The sequence below is a fragment of the Candoia aspera genome, chromosome 1 (genome assembly GCF_035149785.1).
Source record: "Candoia aspera isolate rCanAsp1 chromosome 1, rCanAsp1.hap2, whole genome shotgun sequence".
NCBI lineage: Eukaryota > Metazoa > Chordata > Lepidosauria > Squamata > Boidae > Candoia > Candoia aspera.
The window spans coordinates 151,597,865-151,618,908 of NC_086153.1; the positions used below are offsets into that span (position 1 = coordinate 151,597,865).

Consider the following 21,044-nt stretch of genomic DNA (forward strand, 5'->3'; position numbering starts at 1 on the left):
GATCAAACTCCAAGACAGGGCGGCGGACTGGTACGTCCAACTGTACGAGTCCAGCTCCCCCGCCCTCGCCACCTTCCCTGCTTTCATCAAAGAGATGAAAGACTACTTCGAAGACCCCCTAGCCAAAGTGCGGGCGAAAAGCGCACTCCAAAGACTTAAACAGGGCACCCGCACGGTCCCTGACTACGCCCTGGAGTTCAAAGCCCTCGCGGGGAAGGTCAGCGACTGGTCCGAGACCACCCTGCTGGAAATCTTCAAAAGGGGGCTCAACCGCGACGTTCTCCAATGGGCCCTCTACCGCGACGACCCAGAAACGTTACACGGGTGGATCCACCTCGCGGGGAAAGCCGAACACGCGCACCGCACCTTCCTCATGACAACCACGGAAGACACAAACGATGCCGGGAAAAAGGTACCCGCACCACACGGGGGGATGGCCGGCCCCATATACCCTAAAAAGAAGTTCAACCGGGAGCCCTGCGGGAGGTGTGGCAAATTAGGGCACAAGACGGCGGATTGCTTCGCCAACCGACCGCCGACCAGCGCGCCCAAGCCCACCCCGAAAATTAGCCCCAAACCACCCAACCCGGGGTCGCCGCCTCACCGCCGAATGACCGTGGCCACAGCGACACCGAAAGAGAGCTGGGACGCTTACTGGGGGGAAGAGGACAATCCCGACCCCGACCAGCCGGCGGGAAATGCTCCCCGCCTGCTCTGAGACGCGTGGCGAGGCAGGCGGTGGGACAGCAACGCGGACCACCTCAACGAAACGACAAAAGCTCCGTAATATTGGCAGCAATTCAACTCTCCACCGGAAACGGAGCCACCACGGCCGCGGCACTAGTGGACTCGGGGTGCTCAAAAAACCTCATCCACCCCGACCTAGTCGCCAAACTCGACCTCCGCTGCTTCCCCCTCCCCACGCCGCTGGCATTCCACCAGCTGGACGGCTCTACAGCGGGAGGGAAACCAGCCACGCTACAAACCGAGCCGGTCACCCTGCAAATGGGCACTCACACTGAGCGCACATCGTTCGTAGTCACGCACATCGGACGGCCCATTGCAGTCCTGGGGATGCCATGGCTCGCGAAAAACAACCCGCGGATCAACTGGGCGACCCGTACCTTCACATTCGGCGACGGCGAGTATCGAGCACCAGTTCCAGCCGGCAAAAGCAACCCCACGGTAGGACGAGCGGAGGCGACCACACAAGACAACGCCGCTAACCCAGCAGACCTACCAGAACAATACGCCGACTTCTCCGAGGTCTTCGGAGAGGCAGAGGCTGACCAACTACCCCCCCACCGCAAGACGGATTGCCGGATCGACCTACTGCCCGACGTCCCCTTACCTCGACCAAAAATCTATTCGATGACCCCGAAGGAGATGGCAACCCTCCGGGAGTTCATCGATAAAAACCTAGACAGGGGATTCATAGAGCCAGCATGCTCACCGGTCGGAGCCCCCGTCTTATTCCGGGAGAAGAAAGACGGGACCCTACGGCTCTGTACCGACTACCGGGGCCTAAACGCGGCTTCCCTGTCCAACAAATACCCCTTACCCCTGGTGAAGGACATGCTCGCCCACCTGTCCACGGGCAAAGTCTTTTCCAAATTGGACCTTCGCGAGGCGTACTATCGCATCCGAATCAGGGAGGGGGACGAATGGAAGACGGCGTTTAACTGCCCCCTAGGCGCTTTCCAGTACAAGGTACTGCCCTTCGGACTCGCGGGGGCCCCTGGGGTGTTCATGCAGCTCATCAATGAGGTACTGCATGAACATCTGTTTAAAGGGGTCCTGGTCTACATCGACGACGTCCTTATTTACACAAAAACACACGAGGAACACGTAACCTTAGTCAGGCAAGTCCTCGACAAGCTCAGAAGGGCGCAGCTCTATGCGAAGCCTACAAAGTGCGAGTTTCACAAAGAGCGCCTAGACTATTTGGGGTATCGAATCTCCGGGGACGGCATCGAAATGGACCCCGCAAAAGTCGAAGCGGTGCTAAACTGGGAGCGGCCCCGCAACAGACGGCAACTACAGAGCTTCCTGGGATTCGCGAATTTCTACAGGTCATTCGCCCGGGGGTTCGCTGAGATAGCCCTCCCCTTAACGGACCTCCTCAAAACCAAAGGGGTGGGGGACACCCGACGCGCCAAGAACCCAGGCACAGTGCTGAATTGGACTCCCGCGTGCCAGACCGCATTCGACAAGCTGAAAGCGCTGTTCACTACGGAGCCAATCCTCGCGCACCCGGACCCAGAACGGCCGTTCGTGGTCCAAGCCGACGCCTCAGACTTCTCCCTGGGAGCCATCCTACTACAGAAAGACTCCACGGGGCTCCTGAAACCATGCGCCTACCTGTCAAGGAAGTTCTCCGAGACAGAGAGGCGATGGCACGTCTGGGAGAAAGAAGCCTTCGCGGTGAAATCGGCACTAGAGACATGGCGACACCTACTCGAGGGAGCCACCCAACCATTCGAGGTCTGGACGGACCACCGGAACCTCGAGGCCCTACGAACGCCTAGACGCCTTAGCCCAAAACAGGTCCGATGGGCCCAATTCTTCAGCCGCTTTGATTTCCAGCTGAAGTTCATGCCGGGCAAGAAGAACTTCCTGGCCGACGCCCTCTCCCGACTGCCCCAAGACGAAGAGCCCGCCCCAGACACCATTGGGACGGTCCTATCCGCCTCGCAACTGGGGATGGCCGTGACCACCCGAAGCGGCGCACGGAGGCAGCTCGACGCTACGGCGCAGCCGACGGCGGGACAACCGGCGACGGAAAGAAGCCAACCGCAACTACCAGGGGGAATGCGCACGGACCTCGCCGCCGCCCTCAAAACCGACCCCTGGTTCCTGGCGAACCCCGACAAGGTAACGATGGCGCAAGACCTGGCATGGGGGGAAGGCAGAATCTACGTCCCGGACTCGCAGCGCCAGGCGATCTTGCATAGGTCACACGACGCCAAGCAAGCGGGACACTTTGGGTTCCTCAAGACCCTACACCTAACACGGCGCCAATTCTGGTGGCCCGCGCTCAGGCGAGACGTAAAAACCTACGTGGCGTCCTGCCCAACGTGCGCTAGGGCCAAACGGGCACCAGGCAAACCCGCGGGGCTATTGCAACGGGTGGCAGAACCCTCCCGCCCATGGGAGGAAATCTCTATGGATTTTATAGTGGACCTCCCACCCAGCCAGAAGAAAACGGCCATTTGGGTGGTGAAGGACTACTTCTCAAAGCAGGCCCACTTCATCCCCTGCACGTCGGTCCCATCCTCACAACAACTAGCCAAACTCTTCCTCATCCACGTGTACAGGCTACACGGATGTCCCGCACGTGTGGTGACCGACAGGGGCACACAGTTCACCTCCAAATTCTGGCGGGCCTTCCTGAAGCTGACGGGGACCCAACAGGCCCTATCTACGGCTTGGCATCCGCAGACGGACGGAGCCACTGAGGTTCTTAATGCCACCTTAGAGCAATTTATACGATCATATACGAACTACCACCAAGACGACTGGGCCGAACTGCTCCCGTTCGCCGAAGTCGCATACAACAACGCCGTCCACACGAGCACGGGGAAAACTCCGTTCGAAGTAGTCTCGGGGCGCGACTTCGTCCCCATACCGGAGCTACCTCAACCCCCGGAACCACAGGTGGACGCCAGCGACTGGGGACGGAAGATCGCGGAAGCATGGCCAGTAATCACGGCGGCGCTGAAGGAGGCACAGGCTGCTTACAAAGAGCAGGCCGACAAGCACCGGCGCCAACAACCGACGTTCCAGGCGGGGGATATGGCCTATCTCTCCACCAAGTTCCTAAAGTCAACCCAACCCTCGAAAAAACTGGGGCCTAAGTACATCGGGCCGTTCCGAGTCACGCAAATAGTGAACCCGGTAGCAATACGCCTGGACCTGCCACACAACCTCCGGAGGCTCCACCCGGTGTTCCACACCAGCCTCCTAAAACCGGCAACCACCTCCCGATGGCACCCAAGCACGCCACAGCCCGCACCACTTATGATCGACGGGCAACACCACTTCGAGATAAGGGACATCCTCGACTCCCGCAAGCAACGAGGAACTCTACACTATCTGGTCAGGTGGAAACACTTCCCCCACCCGGAATGGGTGGCGGCGCACAACGTTAACGCGCCTGACCTGACCAGAGCATTTCACCGGGCATACCCCGACAAACCGCAACCAAGGTCAGCAAAACCAAACCCCCCCCCCCGCAGGCCTCCCCCCGCCTCCCGTGCCCCAAGGGAAAGGGCCCCCCCCAAGCCCGCGACTTGGGTGGACCTTCCCCCCCCCGGGACTCACTCCCCCCGCCCCGGGCCCACGGGGTGGTGACAAACGATCGCCAGCACCCTCCCCCCGCCCCCTGGCCGCGGGGGAGTGGCAAGCAAGTCAACAGGGCAACCTGGGGGCAACGCCCAGGAGACACAACAAAGGCGACGCACTCTAAATAAAGAAAAGAAGGGCCCTACCTGGAGCTGAGCAGCACCCGACCAGCCACGCCTCTCGCCTCGCCGAACTGAGCCAAACAAACAGGGTGTGGTTGGAGCATGCGCACGCCAGGTTAGAACCCGAGCATGCGCACCATGGACACACCCTGGGAAGGCACGTGGTAGAGGGAGGAGCAAAGGGAGGGGCGACAACTACTCCGGCGGGAACTTTGAAAAAAAAAAGCTGTTTTGACAGCTCCACGGGGAAAACCCAGAAACCCGAGGGAGAACACTATTCGGAAAGGGGGCAGTATGTCATGAGTGCCGTTGAGCTAAAGTCATCAGCTTTAATTTTAATTAATTTAATTTTAATATTTAATTTTGGTTTAAAGTTTTGGTGCAAAATTTAGTTTAAAAAGGGGGAATGAGTAGGCATACCCACATACAATCATAATGATTATCTTATTCATCAAAAATATGGACTCCCATGTTCTGGTGCCAAGTGCAAACTAAAGCGGCAAACTTACCTAGGCTTCTTCTTGAGAAACGTTCATATGAAAGAACCCTTCTAACAGGGGGTGCTCTTAAAGGAGTAAGTAGTCCTCCATGTGCATTCTGCGAGATGATTCTTTCTAGGTCAGGTTAAATATCTGTGTCCATTCAGACTGTGAATACAGATACAAAAATTGCTGGTTTCTCCCCATAGTGCCCATATAAGAGCCCCTTTGCTTTCTTTGCTACAGCTTGATGGAATGGCTGTTGCCAGGTGAGAATTGAGGGACTGTTGGAGGAATAGTGAGCAAGTGATGGAGTCACCACTGACCACTGTGAGGTATGCATAAGGTAATAATCGGCCAAGGAAAATGTGCCACGGTTGTTGATCCTCTTTGGGTGGTCCTGAACTACTAAGACCACAAAAGGGGCAAGTGGAAGTGAGTGAGTGAGTGAGTGACAGAAGGCAGGTAGCCCATACTAAGGAAAGTGGAAACATAATGGCATCATAGTGAAGAATCCACAGCGCATTTTGATTTGTTTCAGGTGATCGACAAAAACAAAAAGAACAAAATATACACCAAGGCATGGAACTTGACCCACGAACCTTATCTGAATCAGAAGAAATAAGCAAGCAGTCGAAAGGGGCTGTGAGGGAAGAACAAGATGTGAGTGAAGAAGAGTTTAAAAGACAGGCAGAAGGAGATGCTAAGTGGCACCTGGAGGCGAAAAAACATGGGGGAAGCAGCAACCAACAAATTGCCTCCCATGGGACTCCTTATGCTTTGGACAGAGCCCATAAAGAAGAAAAAGAGAATGAGAATGAAAAAGAAACTGAGGATGCTAACTATAAAAGAAATCACCACGATGGAGATGGAGGCAAAGAAAAGAAAGCCAGTGAAGAAGCAGAATCGGAGCCTGACATCAGAAAAACATGACATCAGAAAAACATGAGCAGTAAAGATGGTAAACAAACACAGACATGAGGATTAAATTCCATGAATTAAAATGTCTGTATGCAATAGGGAAATAGATTCGTCATAGTAAAAAAAAAAAAAAAAAGGAATTGGAGAAATTCAAGCTTATGGGCTTTTATAATATATATTATAATTATTTCTAATATATATATATATATATTAGAAATATTTTTAGATGCTTGTCACCATTAAAGAAATTTAAGCAAGATAAAACTATCTTCTGATTCTTAAAATAAAGCTAGATAAACTTAAAAGTGGTACCAAAACCAGAGTTTTTTTCTTCCTGAGAAAATAAGGAATGAGAGAACGATGTGACACTAAACTTTAATCTTGGCACAGAAACATTTAAAAAGTTAAAGGCATATAAAACATGGGAAGGCAAAGGCATGGACAAGCATGTTAGCTATCAATCTGAGACAGTCTTGATATTTTCATAGGTCATTTATTATCACTAGCATTGCTCCATTCTTGACTCGGATTGCCACCTACTGTGTGTTGGAAATAGTGCTTCACATCATGAGCATAAATATTCTGTCTGCTTTCTCAGGGCCAAAATAAATAGGTTGTAGCATCATCTCAAAGTGATTTTTCTTCATACTGTAATGCAACTGAGAAAGATTCAGAATCTTTCCGAAAAAGTAGGCTAACTAATAACCTGGATTCACTGGGTATTTTCCAGAGGAAACAAGTGTCTCCAAGGTGATTTTGCATCTGTAGTGGATACATGACCTATGCATTGGTTGCATTTATAGACTGCCTTTTCTCTGGGAGATCAATGGAGTGCGTGGGGGAGCAACTCCCCAATATTGTTAAAGTAATAACAGTTTCAGGTATAATGGGCTATATTACACACGAGTCTCACAGAAGCTTACCAACGCTATTCAATGCTTGCAAACTGCTTAATGAAACTGATTAGACAACATTGTTCAGGGCCAGCAATGATCTTCATAACTGAGCTGGGAAAAAACATACATTTCTAACTTTCAGGCCACAACTTTCAGGTGTTAGATTGCACCATAGATTTCACTGTTATCTGAAACTAGACCACCACAGGATTTTCCATTCTGCTGAAATGCTTTCAAGTTAGGTAACATCATACATGGGACCAAGACTTAGCATGCTATTCTAGTCTGGCTACTAAAAATATTTGCATAATGCTTGAGCCCTTTACCTATGTTAACCAATGAGAGAAAAGCTTTTGATTATGTGCCATCAAGTCAGGGTCTACTTTTCATGACCACACAGACAGATTTTCTCTGTGATAATCAGTCCTTAACCTGGTCTTTCAGGTCTTCCAATGATGCACCCGCTGCAACTGTACCCGCGTCCATCCACCTTGCTGATTGTTCTCTTCTTCTCTTTCTTTCCACCTTTCCCAGCATCAGAGCCTTCTCCAGAGAGCTGGGTCTTTGCATCATGTGTCTGAAGTAGGATAATTTAAGCCTGGTCATTTGTGCCTCGAGTGAGAACTCTGGGTTGATCTGTTTGACGATCCATCGGTTTGTTTTCTTGGCTGTCTTAGGTATTCTCAGGAATCTTCTCCAACACCAAAGCTCAAATATTTAAATTGCTTTGTGAAACTATATACATTCTAATGCAGCAAGATTTTCTATGCTGATATGAAAAAAAAGCAAAACTCAGGCTAGAACGTAACGTCTTGCACCCAAAGCATTCTGTGCTTTTGCAGTCTTGCTGTGATACTTTCTAGTGACATAGTTAGCACGACCAAGTTTCGTGGCACAGGAAGCATTGTTACCCCAGGCGCTGCTTAATTTAACTTTTTAGCAAACCAAGAGCTGCAGTGGATGTGGTGACGATGCAGCCAAGTGGGGGCTGGATTTTCAAATAATTTTTTCATAGGTTTTTGTAGGAATTTTTGTATGTGCATTGGTATTTTCAAATGTGGGCAGAACTGGAAGAGGGGGATCAGTTTTATTTTGGTCAAATGGGTAACCAGATCCCTTTCTCCCAAAAGAGAAACAAACAAAAAACTTCCCAGCCTTCCTCTACAAGGGTTTGTTTATTTATTTACCAGATTTATAAGGCTGCTCAAACAATGTGATTCCAGGCAGTGTCCAACAACAAAAAACAAACCGAAAAAGAACCATAAAACATTAAAACATACACTGTATAAATACAGAATATAAAGCTGTAATCAAGCACCATAATAAAAACAACCAAAGGGGAATGTCACTCAACTGGTCCCAAATGCTTGGGGGGAAACCAAGTCTTAAGGACTGGTTGTTGATTTTCATTTTAAATTAAAAGCTGGCTGGGTGACCTTGGGCCAGTCCCTCTCTCTTAGCCCAACTCACCTCACAGGGTTGTTGTGGGGAAATAGGAGGAGGAAGGAGTATCAGGTATATTCACTGCCTTGCGTTATTTATAAGAATAATAAAGGCGGGAAAGTAAGTAAGTAAGTAAGTAAATAAAGGGTTGCTCTGTGATCTGGATTCAGTGGGGAAAAGATGATTTAGTGCATGTATGTAGAATGACCATCACACTGGTCTGCAGCTCTTTCAATCAAACCCAGCTATTTCAAGGATCTCCTTTTATATCTCTTTCAAATGGAGCTGTCTCTTTTTCCTTTATTAGATGCTTTATATCCTAACATTCCATACCTGAGGCCATTCAAGGCAGCTCAAAAAAGCAGTGTACAAATGCTAGGAATGAAAGAATAAATCAAGCTGCAAAAGCAGCAACAGATCCAAAATTAAAACTGGAAAGTATGATCCATGGTCTAAGTCTTGTGATTCCCCAGAATGTATCAAGAACTTCAGTGGGCCCTATTGACATATATATCGGGCTAGACCTTGTTTGAATTTGGGTGACCGGGGGCCAATTCACAAATACAAGACAACAGAGAGTCCAATACAATGGCAGGCCAACCTTTGGGGCCAGCGGGCACATTGGAAACCTTGAGAGCAGGTAGTGGAAACACTTTTTGATTGTATCCAGAAGGCTTGCTACTTTAACAATCCTTTCTCGCTTAGAAGAAAAAATAACTCATGTACTACAAAATAATCTTTTAATTTATTGAAATGCAGATTTACAGATTTAAAAACTCCACATAAAAATATAAAGTTATCACATGTTAAAAAGATGGAAACCAGCTTTTCTTTTTTTAAAAAAAGTGTAAGTGAAAACAGACTAGCAGAACTTTAACATTTCCAGAGTAATACCTGATGTTTGCTTGTTTTTGAAATTCAGAACTGTTAAAACATACAATAGTCTAACAACAGTCTTGTCTTTCTCATTGATAATGATACGACATCATTTTGAAACATTCATTTCACTTAGTAAAAAAAAACACCCTTGATTTTAAGTTTAAGAACTGAAATAGGAAGTAGATAGAACTTTTGTAACGAAAAGAAATGGCAATGGGATTTGTGAGAACGTGGGTTTTGAGTTCAAAACAAAATTCTGGAACAGAACAGAGCTGGACTTTCAGTCAAGTTTTGCAACATCTCCAGGAAGACTGATTCTTAATCTTATCCCTCTAAAGCTTTATTCCATAGTTATGGGAACTACCTGAGTCTGGAATGACAATAAAAAATTCCAACATCTGGCTGAATCTGACAGTCTTATTTAAAAAAAAGAACTTTTGGCTGCAAACGGAAAACAAAGTGCATTCCTCTGTGCCTTTAAATACAGTTAGCAACAGAACACAACAGTGATTTTTTTGAAGCATTAATGGTGTTCTTGAAGCTTACGCTTTTTAGAAAATGGCTCTTCTAAGCAGTCACTGGTATTTATGCTTTCATTTCTAACAGTGATGCCTGTCAGTAGATACCCACCGCCACCACTCATAATCAATTTGGGATGACTTCGATCCGGCAAGATCTTTACAAAAAAATAAGAAATAGCAAATAAGCTATGTAACTGTTGCCTTCTGTGAGGCTCATGGATCCGACAGCAATAGAAGATTTCAAGGAGACACACACACATGCAAACACACTAGCCAAAAAGTGTAAAAATCAGACACTTGAAGTCACTTAGATTTGTCACATTGCAGAAATTTCATAAAATGAACTTCTAACCATTATTCTACATTGATGAGTTATGAATTAATGATATCAAATTTAATGAGTATTTTTTGTACAGTCACTGACCAGAATTGCAAACCAAAACACATTAAAAATAAAAATGAAACAAGGTAAGATACTACAATTGGTGGTGAGTTTGTCAGTGGATAATCAAAGAGAATAGTAATAATATCAAATTACTTTGCATAGTCTGAACAATGATCCCTTTATTCTATTCTCCCCCTATTTTCTATTCCCCCCACATTATTTCAAAATTTCAAATATCCATACCCTTTTTAACCAGAGATGAATAATTTCCCTGGCTTACTTGCATTTTCTATGGTACACATATATTTGTAATTCTTACCTGATAGTTTCGTAACCATGTTTCAGAAAGTTTCAGATTAACGACGCCACCTTTCTCTCTCAGTTTTGTATAACATTCCAGTAGCGGCTAAGACAAGAAAATCTGGTTATATGACTTTACTGAAAAATCTTTAAAAAAATCTTAAGAAAATATATTGGGTTCACCTCTTTATACTGGCAGTAGACAACAAAAGGCCTTGAAGGAGCTACCAACTCTAACAACAAGAGTAATAAACTTGTTGGATGAAATCGACTGGCTACAATTAAACTGCAATGGAAAGTTAGACACAGGTTAGCTGCATTTCTAAACATCAAAGAAGCTGTTACTTTTTGGCTATGAAAATGAATCAGAAAGTCTGGCAAAGCTTATTTCCTTTCATTCATGTTTTTACCACTAAGCTGGTGTGGTTTGAGGATTATCAACTCTTTTCTAAAGAAGTAGAAATATGTTTGTACACACATATAAAAACAGTCTGGAACCCAGATTAAATCTAAAAGTCATGGAGGGAAAAGGCTGCAAGCCATGGTGGTGGTGGTGTCTGTATTGTAAAACCAGGTGGAGGTTTGTCAAAATTTGAGGAAATTTTGCTGCCCTGATCAGCAACACCCACGTTAAGGAGGGCCACATTAGAGGGGGTTTTCTCAGATGCAGGTAACCACAGGAAGGGATTAGAAAATAAACTTTTCATGAATTTCCTCAACCATTATCCTTCAATGCATTGGTTATTTTCCTTATACTAATATAAGTAGTTTTATAGTTAATACTATAGATAGGCTGAGCCATTCATCACAGCTGATGTGCTGGTAATCCCCTCTGTCATAGGAATAATTGGTATGGGTTGTTGTCATTCTTTTAGTGCTGAAAATATTTTGGCCACTTACAGAATCTTTTGATCTAACACAGAAATTTAACAGACTAATGAAAAGGGAAAACCCAGAGAGGGCTGAGCCTTGGCTTTAAGCTTCAGGCTAAACAGACAATTACCCCTCATTCACAAACCATGAACTACTAACATCCAATTACATTCTTTTTTAAATGGCAAATTCTGTTTTGAAAGCAAGTACAAAACAAGATATTTCTGGACATTTTCAATATGACATCAGAAAGTGTCTCACCCATCAGCATCCTTGTTTTTCAATAAAGCAGCAGCTTCTATCAGCTTTCTCCTCTTTTCCTCTTGTTTCTTTTGTTTGTCATGTGTCTAAAAATATGTATAAATTCAGGTTAAGTGTTTTTAAGAACTAGAGAAGTTATAAAAACCTTTATTTCTGTAGTATTTTGCAAAAATACACACAATATTTACAGGCTGCTTTGGGCTTAATTTTCTAATTTCTCTCTCAAATTTAAAGTTCTATTTGAAAGATAAAGTAGGATTGTTAAAAAAGACAAAATGTATTCTGGTACTTCAACTTGAAATATTTTAAACGATTAAATATTTTGCTAAACTTTAAAAAATGTACTTGTGTTAAACACTACTGCCAAAAAGCAAAGTATCTTACGTCCTAATTGCCTTGCAATTAATATGTAACATAGACAAGCATAACAGAGTAACCATTCATTTAATAACTGAGGGGCAAATGTTGCGATGTGATTCTTTGGGTTGAGAAACATACTTATTTAAATAGCAATGCGCTCAGTTGTTTAATTAAGTTTTAAACTGTCAACAAAATAGTAGGATCTTACTGTTCCCTTGGCTTTATCGTCAAGTGCATCCAATGTAACTTCCACTATTTCTTGATCTTCAGGTTGACTGCTCTCCATAGCTATCTCAAGACTACATTCAATATCTACTCCTGGTATGGAAAGTTTCTTGTCCTCCCCTGACCCGTTTCTGTCATCTGCCACTGGTGTATTCCCTTCAGACTCTGAAGGCAATGACGTTAAAGAAAATGTTCCAGAGAGAACGCTGCCCACTTTGCTGAGGGGGAACTCAGAGAGAGTATTAAAAAAAGATGTAGGAAATCCAAAACAACTTGTGGCTGCTCTAACAGGTCCTTCTCCTGGATATATTTGAACAATGGATCCGTAACCTGCAAGAATGGATCAGAGTCAAATACAGCGAGCATAAGCTAGATTCATACCAATACGCTGTGACGCTGTAAACCAGGGTTTCTCAACCAGGGTTCTGTGGAACCCTAGGGTTCCATGAGAGGTCACCAGGGGTTCCCTGGGAGATCGTGATTTATTTAAAAAACTATTTCAAATTCAGGCAACTTCACATTAAAGAGGTAAGTCTCATTCTTTATTTTTAGTTTAAGAACCCTTTTAATGCATATATACATACCTACACATGAAACAAATATAATAATTTTGTAACTTCTGGCCTATATTTGGGCCTGAATGTGCAGGGGTTCCCTTAGGCCTGAAAAATATTTCAAGGGTTCCTCCAGGGTCAAAAAGTTGAGAAAAGCTGCTCTAAACAAAGTATTCTGCCTCAAATACAATAGTGACTGCATGAAAGAAAACAGGTGTCATTTACAGACATTCACATCATCTTAAAGTATGTTTTTCAAAACTGGTTATCTAACACATTCATCTGTGTAAAAAATGCATTATTCATATGATGAAAATCCAAAGAATGTGGAGCTGTACACAAGCATCTACAGGTGATTTCAGTTCACATTGCTAAGGGCAAGTGGAAGATTATTTGAACTTGCTCAGGCCCACTTTCACAAACTTGGCCATCCAGAAAGTTGTTGAGTTTTTGTATTAGAGCATCTGCCTTCCCTGATTTCCCATGCTGTCTAGCAAAGGTGTTCTGAAGCTCAGCTGAGTTCCAAAGTCATTTATAAAATGGAATGGGGCAAAAACAGTCAAGAGAAGCAAATAAAAAATTCCAGCAGATTTACCCAAGCAGCCACATCTTGACTAGCTCTTCAAGCTAAATTCAGTGAATGCTTCTAACAAGCAATAGCTATAACCACAATTACAGAGATTTTCCTTTATCTGCTTATTTACAAAAGTACATGAAGTGGGAGGAGAAAATGCTTTTCTCCTGTTTTTCAGAAGCATGTTATGTTTTTCAAAAGCATCTTATTTCTCTACTTCTCTTGGGTCTTTATATTTTGTAATGAATGCTTTGCTTGGGAAGCTACTAATCTATCTTAAATGTAAAAAAAAAATCCTAGTTTTAGAATAAAATGCACATGCTACCATAGAAACATTACTATTAAATATTCACACTCCCATTACAACTCCCACTCCCAGTTGTATACATTATATTTTGCTGTTCTCACCTCCCATTCGTTCCATTACAGCTCCCAGCACCAATCCTGCACAGGTTTCCATTACTATCATCTTGCTGCCAGCATGAACATTTCCCCAAGTTAACATCTGGGCTAGAGTATCATACCGCAAATAGCTAGGACATTTTGGAAAAAAAACCCAAAAAACTATTTTACCTTTGTTGTGACTTAAAATTCTTAGAGTACAATAAATTATGTTTATTAGAAATACCAGATTCCTAGTTCTAACTATATCTTCAGCAAATACAAATTCTGCTGGTTGTAAAGAAATAACAACAAGAACAATTTATTAAACCCGTATGTGACCCAACTCCCAATGACTCTGGACAGCTTGCAACAATGAAACAAAGAATTTACAATAAAATCAGTAAAGGATAGCGTGTGATAGACCAGATGGAATGAAGCAAAGGGTCTCACTCTCCCTCGTCAAAGGCCTGGGTGAACCACAAGGTCTTCACCACGCTTCTGAACAGCAGCAGAGTGGGGGCTATCTGGAACTTGGGGGAACTTCATTCCAGAGGGCAGGCACTGCGAAAGAGAAGGTGCTCTTCCAGGGTCCAGTTATAACTATTACCAGGTTGGGCAACAGCAATCCATTCTGTGAATAGGATTGCTAACTGCTGAATATGACATAATGGTTCCTGTCATACTGTTCAGTACTTTGTGCCTGTTATATATGATCACAGAGGAAACAGAATGGTAGCTTTTGTAAGCCTCTTGAAACAAGAATGCAAACAATTATTAATGTTCCAACATCAAACTTTTTATTCTCAAATTAATCTTCTGTGGGTCATGAGTTATAAGTCTGTCTGAATTCAGCTCATCCTTTACCAATGTATACCTTATCTATTACTAATATATTCAGTCTCTCCTTTTATTTTGTTGCTTCTATTAATGTTTTAACTGACTAGTAAGAATTACCATGAAAAAATCAGAATCTAAGAAATGGGAATCAATGGACTGACACAAATTAAATGAAAAGGCATTATTAAATTTATTTTTAAGCATTAAGCAAATTGAAAAAAAAACACATCAAGGTTTACCTGTCATTTAATAAGAAAGTAAATCCTACAACTTCTCAGAAGTCTTTATATCCAAAACCATCCTTTCAGGTTATTTGGACAATAGCTTTCATATTTCTTGACCACAGACCATTACAAATGAAAATATCTGAAGAAAACTAGGCTAAGAAACACCTGCCTTTCATCCGCAAAATGTGTGCACATTTCAGTGAGATTTATCTTGAACGTTTTTCTCTGGGAGTTTTATTTATTTATCAAATTTTATCACTGCCCATCTCCCCCGCAAAGGAGGGATTCTGGGTGGTTTACAACAAACACAAAGTTTAAAATTCAATACCATTATAAAAACCATAAATATAAATAAACAGTAAAAATATAAAATGTGATAAAATCCAGATGGCTAAAGATTGTATCTTGGTCCGTGAGTATAAAGAGCCATTCTAGGGCGCTAGCCATCCCCACGAATGCCTATTCCCCTTCCTGCTCCAGGCATGCTGACAAAACCAGGTTTTAAGTTTTTTACGGAAGTCCAGGAGCGAGGGGGCCTGTCTCACCTCTGGGGGAAGAATGTTCCAGAGGGCGGGAGCTATTGCAGAGAAGGCCTGCCTCCTGGACACCATCAGATGGAATTCCTTTACAGATGGGGTCCGTAGCATGCCCTCTCTGCATGACCGGATGGGACGGGCCAATGTGATAGGGATGAGATGGTCCCTCAGGTAACCTGGCCCCATGCCATGTAGGGCTTTAAAGGTGATGACCAACACCTTGAATTGGACCTGGAAGCAAACTGGGAGCCAGTGCAGCTCTTGTAGCAAAGGTGTTACATGTGCCGACCTTGGGGCACCTAACATTTTAATGTTTTAACATTATTATCAAAATTTAAACCCTGAGATTCTATATTACAAAAATTGATAGCCATTATTCAGAATCTCATGTGATTTTTTAAAACATACACCCACAGATGATTGCAAACTATATTCTGTCAGGAAAAGAATCTCATGTTTTACACACTGGTTGTATCTGTCTGTGACCATTGCTGGAAGGACATTTGTCCACTCATTTACAGCTAGAGGTAAACTCAACAGATCTCCCATATAACTGAAATATATTAAGCCTTACTTGATCTTTCCTGGTTCTCTTGCATAGTACATTGTTGACAGAATACGAGTAGATGGTTTTATGATAGTAATAACTGCCTCATATCTGTAAGCAAAGCAGCACAAGTAAAACAAATTGTGTTAAAGCTACTTATGATTTGGATTCAGTAAACATTCTGTTTTCTAAAATTCAACTTACTTTTTTTTCTTTTTTTTGATGTATTTATCTTGAGCAAATTCTGTTTTGTCTCTAAATGTGGTGCTGTTCTCTATCAACTGTTGAACTATTTCCTTTAAAAAAGATAAGTTAATCATTCTGTTCTTTATAGCTATTTGTAAAGCATTCTGTTAACCAGAAAAAAAAAATCCCCAGTACACAAAAAGTGACTAATCAGAAAACAGGAGAGCCAGTTTGGTGTAGTGGTTAAAGTACCAGGCTAGAAACCAGGAGACTATGAGTTCTAATCCCGCCTTAGGCACAAAGCCAGCTGGGTGAGTTTGGGCCAGTCATACTCTCTCAGCCCCAAGGAGGAAGCAAATGGGAAGCCACTTCTGGGGGAAAAAAAAAACCTTGCCAGGAAAACTGCAGGGACTGGTCCAGCAGTTACCAGGAGTCAACACTGACTTGAAGGCACATGCGTACCACACACACACACACACAGACACAAAAAGTAGGAAATACGGTTATTCTCAGTGTAGTAATGCATCTAGCAAACATGAAGCCAACACTTTGCCATAAACAACCCAAAGAACCATGTAGCCCCAAGAAAAAGCAGTGCCACTGACTCATTTCATGGTACATGAATGGATCTTGCATTCCATACATTACGGTCATGAAATACATCATCCAGTCAAGAACCAGAGAAGAGAAATACAGTTGAGTTGTAAAGTTCATACTTTACATGAAATAAGTCCCAGCTTCAATCCTTCAGTTCTCCGAGACTTTTAAAAGAGCTGCTGGTATTTAGTATAGAAAGGCAACTTCCCTTTTCTTATTAGATTTATACCCTGTTTTTGCTCTGGAAGCAAAATGTAGCATCCATGGGGTTCTAGCCAACACTCTGATGCATAAATTGGGCTGAAAGACACCGACTGGTCCAAAGTCATCCAGTGATTTTTTTCAGTTGAGCAGGGACTCAAATCGGTGTTTCCTCAGTTCAAGTCTAAAACTTTAATCACTACACTACACTGGTTCACGTTCTTCTAGTTTGTTCCTAGCAATATAGCTTTCTAAACACAAAGTATTCACTTAAGAAGGGAAGCAGTAACATACAAGTGAGATATAAGATTACCTGTCCTTTAATGCCTTTATCCTTCAAAGCCTTTATATCATCATGAGTCAGTTTTTGAGATTTTCCATCATCAATTATATTACGATTATCTGTACCTGCTTCTTTTGTTTCTTTAAAAGATAAAAACATAGATTTGTGAAATATTACTTAGAAAAACAATAAGCTTATAAGAACTATTACTAAAGGTTTTTAAAAAGTGTCATTTAATATCGTAGATGATTTTTAACCGGTACTATAATCATCTAACACAGACAAAACAGGAAACTAAATTGAATTAAACTTGTTCATCAGACAAAGGGAAGAGTTACTGTAGCTTCCTTTCACTCAACTGGTGCTTCTGTTTGTTTTTTGTCAAATGAGATGATTTTAAAAAAATTTCTTGATTAAATTTAACATTTAAATGATGCTAGTATATTTTAACTTGCCCATAATTTCTCACATAGGCCATTGTAAGGATGCTTATCTCTTATATAAACCATAAAATCGCACTGCTCCTCAAGGAATCATGATTTGCTAATTTGCACTGTCAAGCAATGAAAACTTTCTCAAGTAAATGCTATAAACCAGATCTTACCAAGATCTATAATTGGGATATTATTTAGGTATTTTCATTGTTTATTAATAATTAATTTAGCTGTTAAAAGTAGACATTTCATGTTTTTTACTTTGTAACTTTTTGTTCTGACCATCAAATATATCTGATAAATCTAACGTTGAGTCCAATCTTCTATTTAGTTATATACATTACATTAAAAACTTTCTTCCAAAAATCTACCACATTTTCACCAAAGATGAAAGAATGTTCCCTCAGTTTACAGCCTTGCCAATTATTCATTGAATATCTGTAAGAGAGGCAGAGAGTCTTATTGGAGTTTCTTGCCACCAATGTAAGAACTTACTTCTTGTTCAGAAGAACTTACTTCTTGCTGATAAAAATCTCCTATGCTGCAGGTATTATCACACGTATAAAAGAAAGAACCTAGATTGAAAGCTGTAACTAAGATATGTCCCTTGTTCCTCCTCCCCATACTGTCCTTTTTTTCAGGAAAAGTATCAGAACTATAGAAAAGCATCAGGATTATAATATACACACATTCCATACTTCCACTGTCTGAATAATTTCTAGCTGCTTCATACCTGGATTAATTTCTTCTAACCTCTTTGGCTGAAGACTACCACCACTAGTCACTTCAAATGCTGTTCCATAAACATGCCCAATGGCATTATCTAGGCAGAACCACTGTTTTTCAAAAATAATTTTTCTGAAAACAAAAGCATTGATAAATCAATTAGAAACATAGAACCCAGCAATGTTCATGACCCAAAACCTAAAAAAAGAAATAAAATGCCAGACATGTCGCAGTATATTCAACTCCAGTTTCAAGTGCAAACAAATGAAAACCAGAAACCAGATGCAGCCTCCCATATGAGTTGTGCCTATGATAACCTGGGATAAGACCATGACTGTCATGAGGGCCAGAATTCTCAAGCCTCTTTTGACTCTCTCTCAAGGCAACAAGTTACTCCCTCAGCACTCTCAACCTGGGAAACTCCACTGCCAATCCAGAGATGAGGTTCAGTCCTCTCACAATTCAAAGAACAATGCTGCTCCTTTCAAGAAGATTGAAACTCCATTAGAACAGCATTATTTCTTCCAATTAAAAAAAAATCTTATTAGCTTTTTAATATAACACACTTCTTAAAACTGTTTCCATATTCATTAATGTGAAAATTATCATTTCTTTCTACTACTGTCACGTGTGTTTCACCTAAGGATGATAATTGGTTTGAGTTACCAATGGATTTTATATTTTCAAAGATATAGGTTGAGGTAGTTGTTTTTTTCACCCCTGAAAAACTGTCAGGCACACAGAATAAAGAACTCCACGTGTAAGTGCAAACAGAACCCATCATGCCATTAAAAACCTCACACCACAATTCCCTGCTGTGTGGAGCCTTCAGCTCATTCCAATGAAATCTTCATACCCTCCTACTCAGATAGGGAGGTGAAGAGATAAGGCTGGCAAGTGCAGTCCCTTCTTTCCCACACACCACTTTCTCTTATTATGACTGAATAATACTTATGTTTCTGTGGAATCTGCATAATTCAGTCATAACCACAAAGTCTTCTTCTCCTAGCAACCATCCCAACCTCCCATTTTTACCTTAAATAAAATCCTCAAGAAGTTAAATTATAGCTGAGTTCAGCTCTTCTAAGTTAAGGATTCTTCTAAAGATATTTGCAGCCCTCTGAAAAAATCATGAGCCTGTGTGTAGTTTGACAGCACCTACCTCCTAAGGAGGCTTTGGAAATACTGAGTTTTTTTTAAAAAAAAGAAGTACCCTTTTCAGAAGGAACAATTACTTAGATGATAATGGCAAATCTTGCCAAAGGATATTGCAGTCTGGGTAGGAAGTTCTGAACTGGTGTTTATTTGTAACTGTAACTAGACAACCCGTGACCCGTTGGGTCATTGTTTCAGAGATTCCTTACCAGATTCCTCAATGCCTTCAACAATGGCAGAGCTTCTAATGTACTGACTTCACTGGAAAAGTTCTTAAAAATTCAGGGAGATATTCAGAGATGTATCTGCCTTGAAAGTAGCTAAAGTTGAACTGTATAACCCAGTCAAACATCAGGATTTGACCACAGGCGATGTTTTATGACATTTTGTATTATGTCATAAAATGTTTTATGATAATTTTTATGTCATAAAATGTTTTATAAAATTTGCCAAATGGGAGTCATGGTCCTGGATTTTGGACGAATTCTGTAAGTTAGCCCATTCCCAAGCACTGAGACATACAAGCTTCTGCTCAGTAGCACGAACTAGGACTTTAAATACTTTTTTCTTAAAGTGTGGTCCGAGGACCCCTGGGCGTCCCCCAAGACCCTCTCAGGGGTCTGCGAAATCAAAATGATTTGCCAGCCTGTTCTTAAAGATACAATATTAAAATCCCGACAAACAATCGTGAGAAGCAATAGCCACAGCGAATGCGTCCATTTTAATTTTTCATACGGTAAATATCGATTATTATAACCCATACAAACAAAAGTACTTTTGGGGTCCTCCATAATTTTCAAAAGTGAAAGGGGTCCTGAGAAGGAAAAAAAATCAAGAAACCAACAGGTTTAATAGCTTATTATTGGTTATAATAACCAATAGGCTGGAGGATATGCACGGGGTAACCCTCCTGTCCAGGCATGAGGGACAATGGAAAGGCCAGTTCCAGCAACGGACTTCCCCTAGAAAAGAAGCCGAATGAAACAGAGGGCTGCAGAAGGCGAAGAAGGGGTGCCGGTCGTCCCCTTCCGCTCCACCCCAACAGGAGGCTCACCTTCGCTTCACCACGGCGACCGCTTTGAACACGTCGTCCCGCTTGAGAACAGCCCAGTCTCCCTCGCAGATTACATGGGGAGAAGCCGACCGCTGAGCGACCTCCATGGCGGATGAACCCCCACGCACCCCTTCGAAAGACCTCACGCCATGGCACGACGCAGCGGGGGAAAAACCAAGTGTGCATGCGCCAACTCAGGAAAGGCCGACTTCCGGTTTTCTCCAAAAGCACGAACCACGCAAGCCGCTTCGCTTCCTCTCTTCTGAGGAGCGGTTTGTCTGATTGGGATTTCATCATAGAGATCGAGGGATAGAGAGGTGCTAGCACCATATTGATCGTGACTGGTGCCTTAGTGGCAACGTGAAAGGAGTCTGAATGAACGGTAAAAACGGGCAACTACAGTCGCCGGCGACTCTCTTGCACGCTTAGCGATTTCTTTTCGTAGGATTGGTATGGCTGCTCTATGGTATGGCCGCTCTATACTTTGACATCTTTATGTAGAAACTCTTTTCTAGTTTACAACGTAGAGGTAGAAAAAGAGAAGATTGCTAATTTAATTTATATTGCTGGACCTTCGGGCTCCCTTTATACAACACCCATTTCGGGCTGGACGCGAAGAAGTCAGTGTTACAACGTTGCTATGGCACATAATCAATTCGTGTGCTAAATGTTCTTTTTTTTTTTAAAAGTATGAAAAGACGATTGTGTTCTTTTTTTAATCACAGTGCGAAAGAACAGAT

The 21,044-nt window shown here is 42.8% G+C and overlaps 1 protein-coding gene across 1 annotated transcript; it reads right to left on the minus strand.

Annotated features, from left to right (window-relative positions):
* Positions 1-8,938: 8,938 nt before the first annotated feature.
* TRMT6 (tRNA methyltransferase 6 non-catalytic subunit) lies at positions 8,939-20,479 on the minus strand. The gene is made up of 11 exons (XM_063315980.1): positions 20,305-20,479; positions 18,103-18,227; positions 16,966-17,075; positions 15,873-15,964; positions 15,696-15,779; positions 13,546-13,670; positions 11,993-12,339; positions 11,425-11,510; positions 10,474-10,576; positions 10,310-10,396; positions 8,939-9,760 (listed from the first exon to the last, which is right to left on the minus strand). Exons 1-11 carry the CDS (start codon positions 20,409-20,411, stop codon positions 9,608-9,610), a joined length of 1,419 nt encoding a protein of 472 aa, XP_063172050.1. The 5' UTR covers positions 20,412-20,479; the 3' UTR covers positions 8,939-9,607.
* Between the last annotated feature and the right edge of the window lie 565 nt (positions 20,480-21,044).

Bases quoted from the DNA above. Each gene is read 5' to 3' on its own strand.
- TRMT6 (XM_063315980.1), bottom strand. From the start codon at position 20,411: ATGGAGGTCGCTCAGCGGTCGGCTTCTCCCCATGTAATCTGCGAGGGA. The intron at 17,076-18,102 runs GTATGAAGCAGC...TATCTTTTAAAG, and splicing joins GTTAGAAGAAATTAATCCAG to AAACAAAAGAAGCAGGTACA. The intron at 13,671-15,695 runs GTAAGGCTTAAT...AAAATGTCCTAG, and splicing joins AGAGAACCAGGAAAGATCAA to CTATTTGCGGTATGATACTC.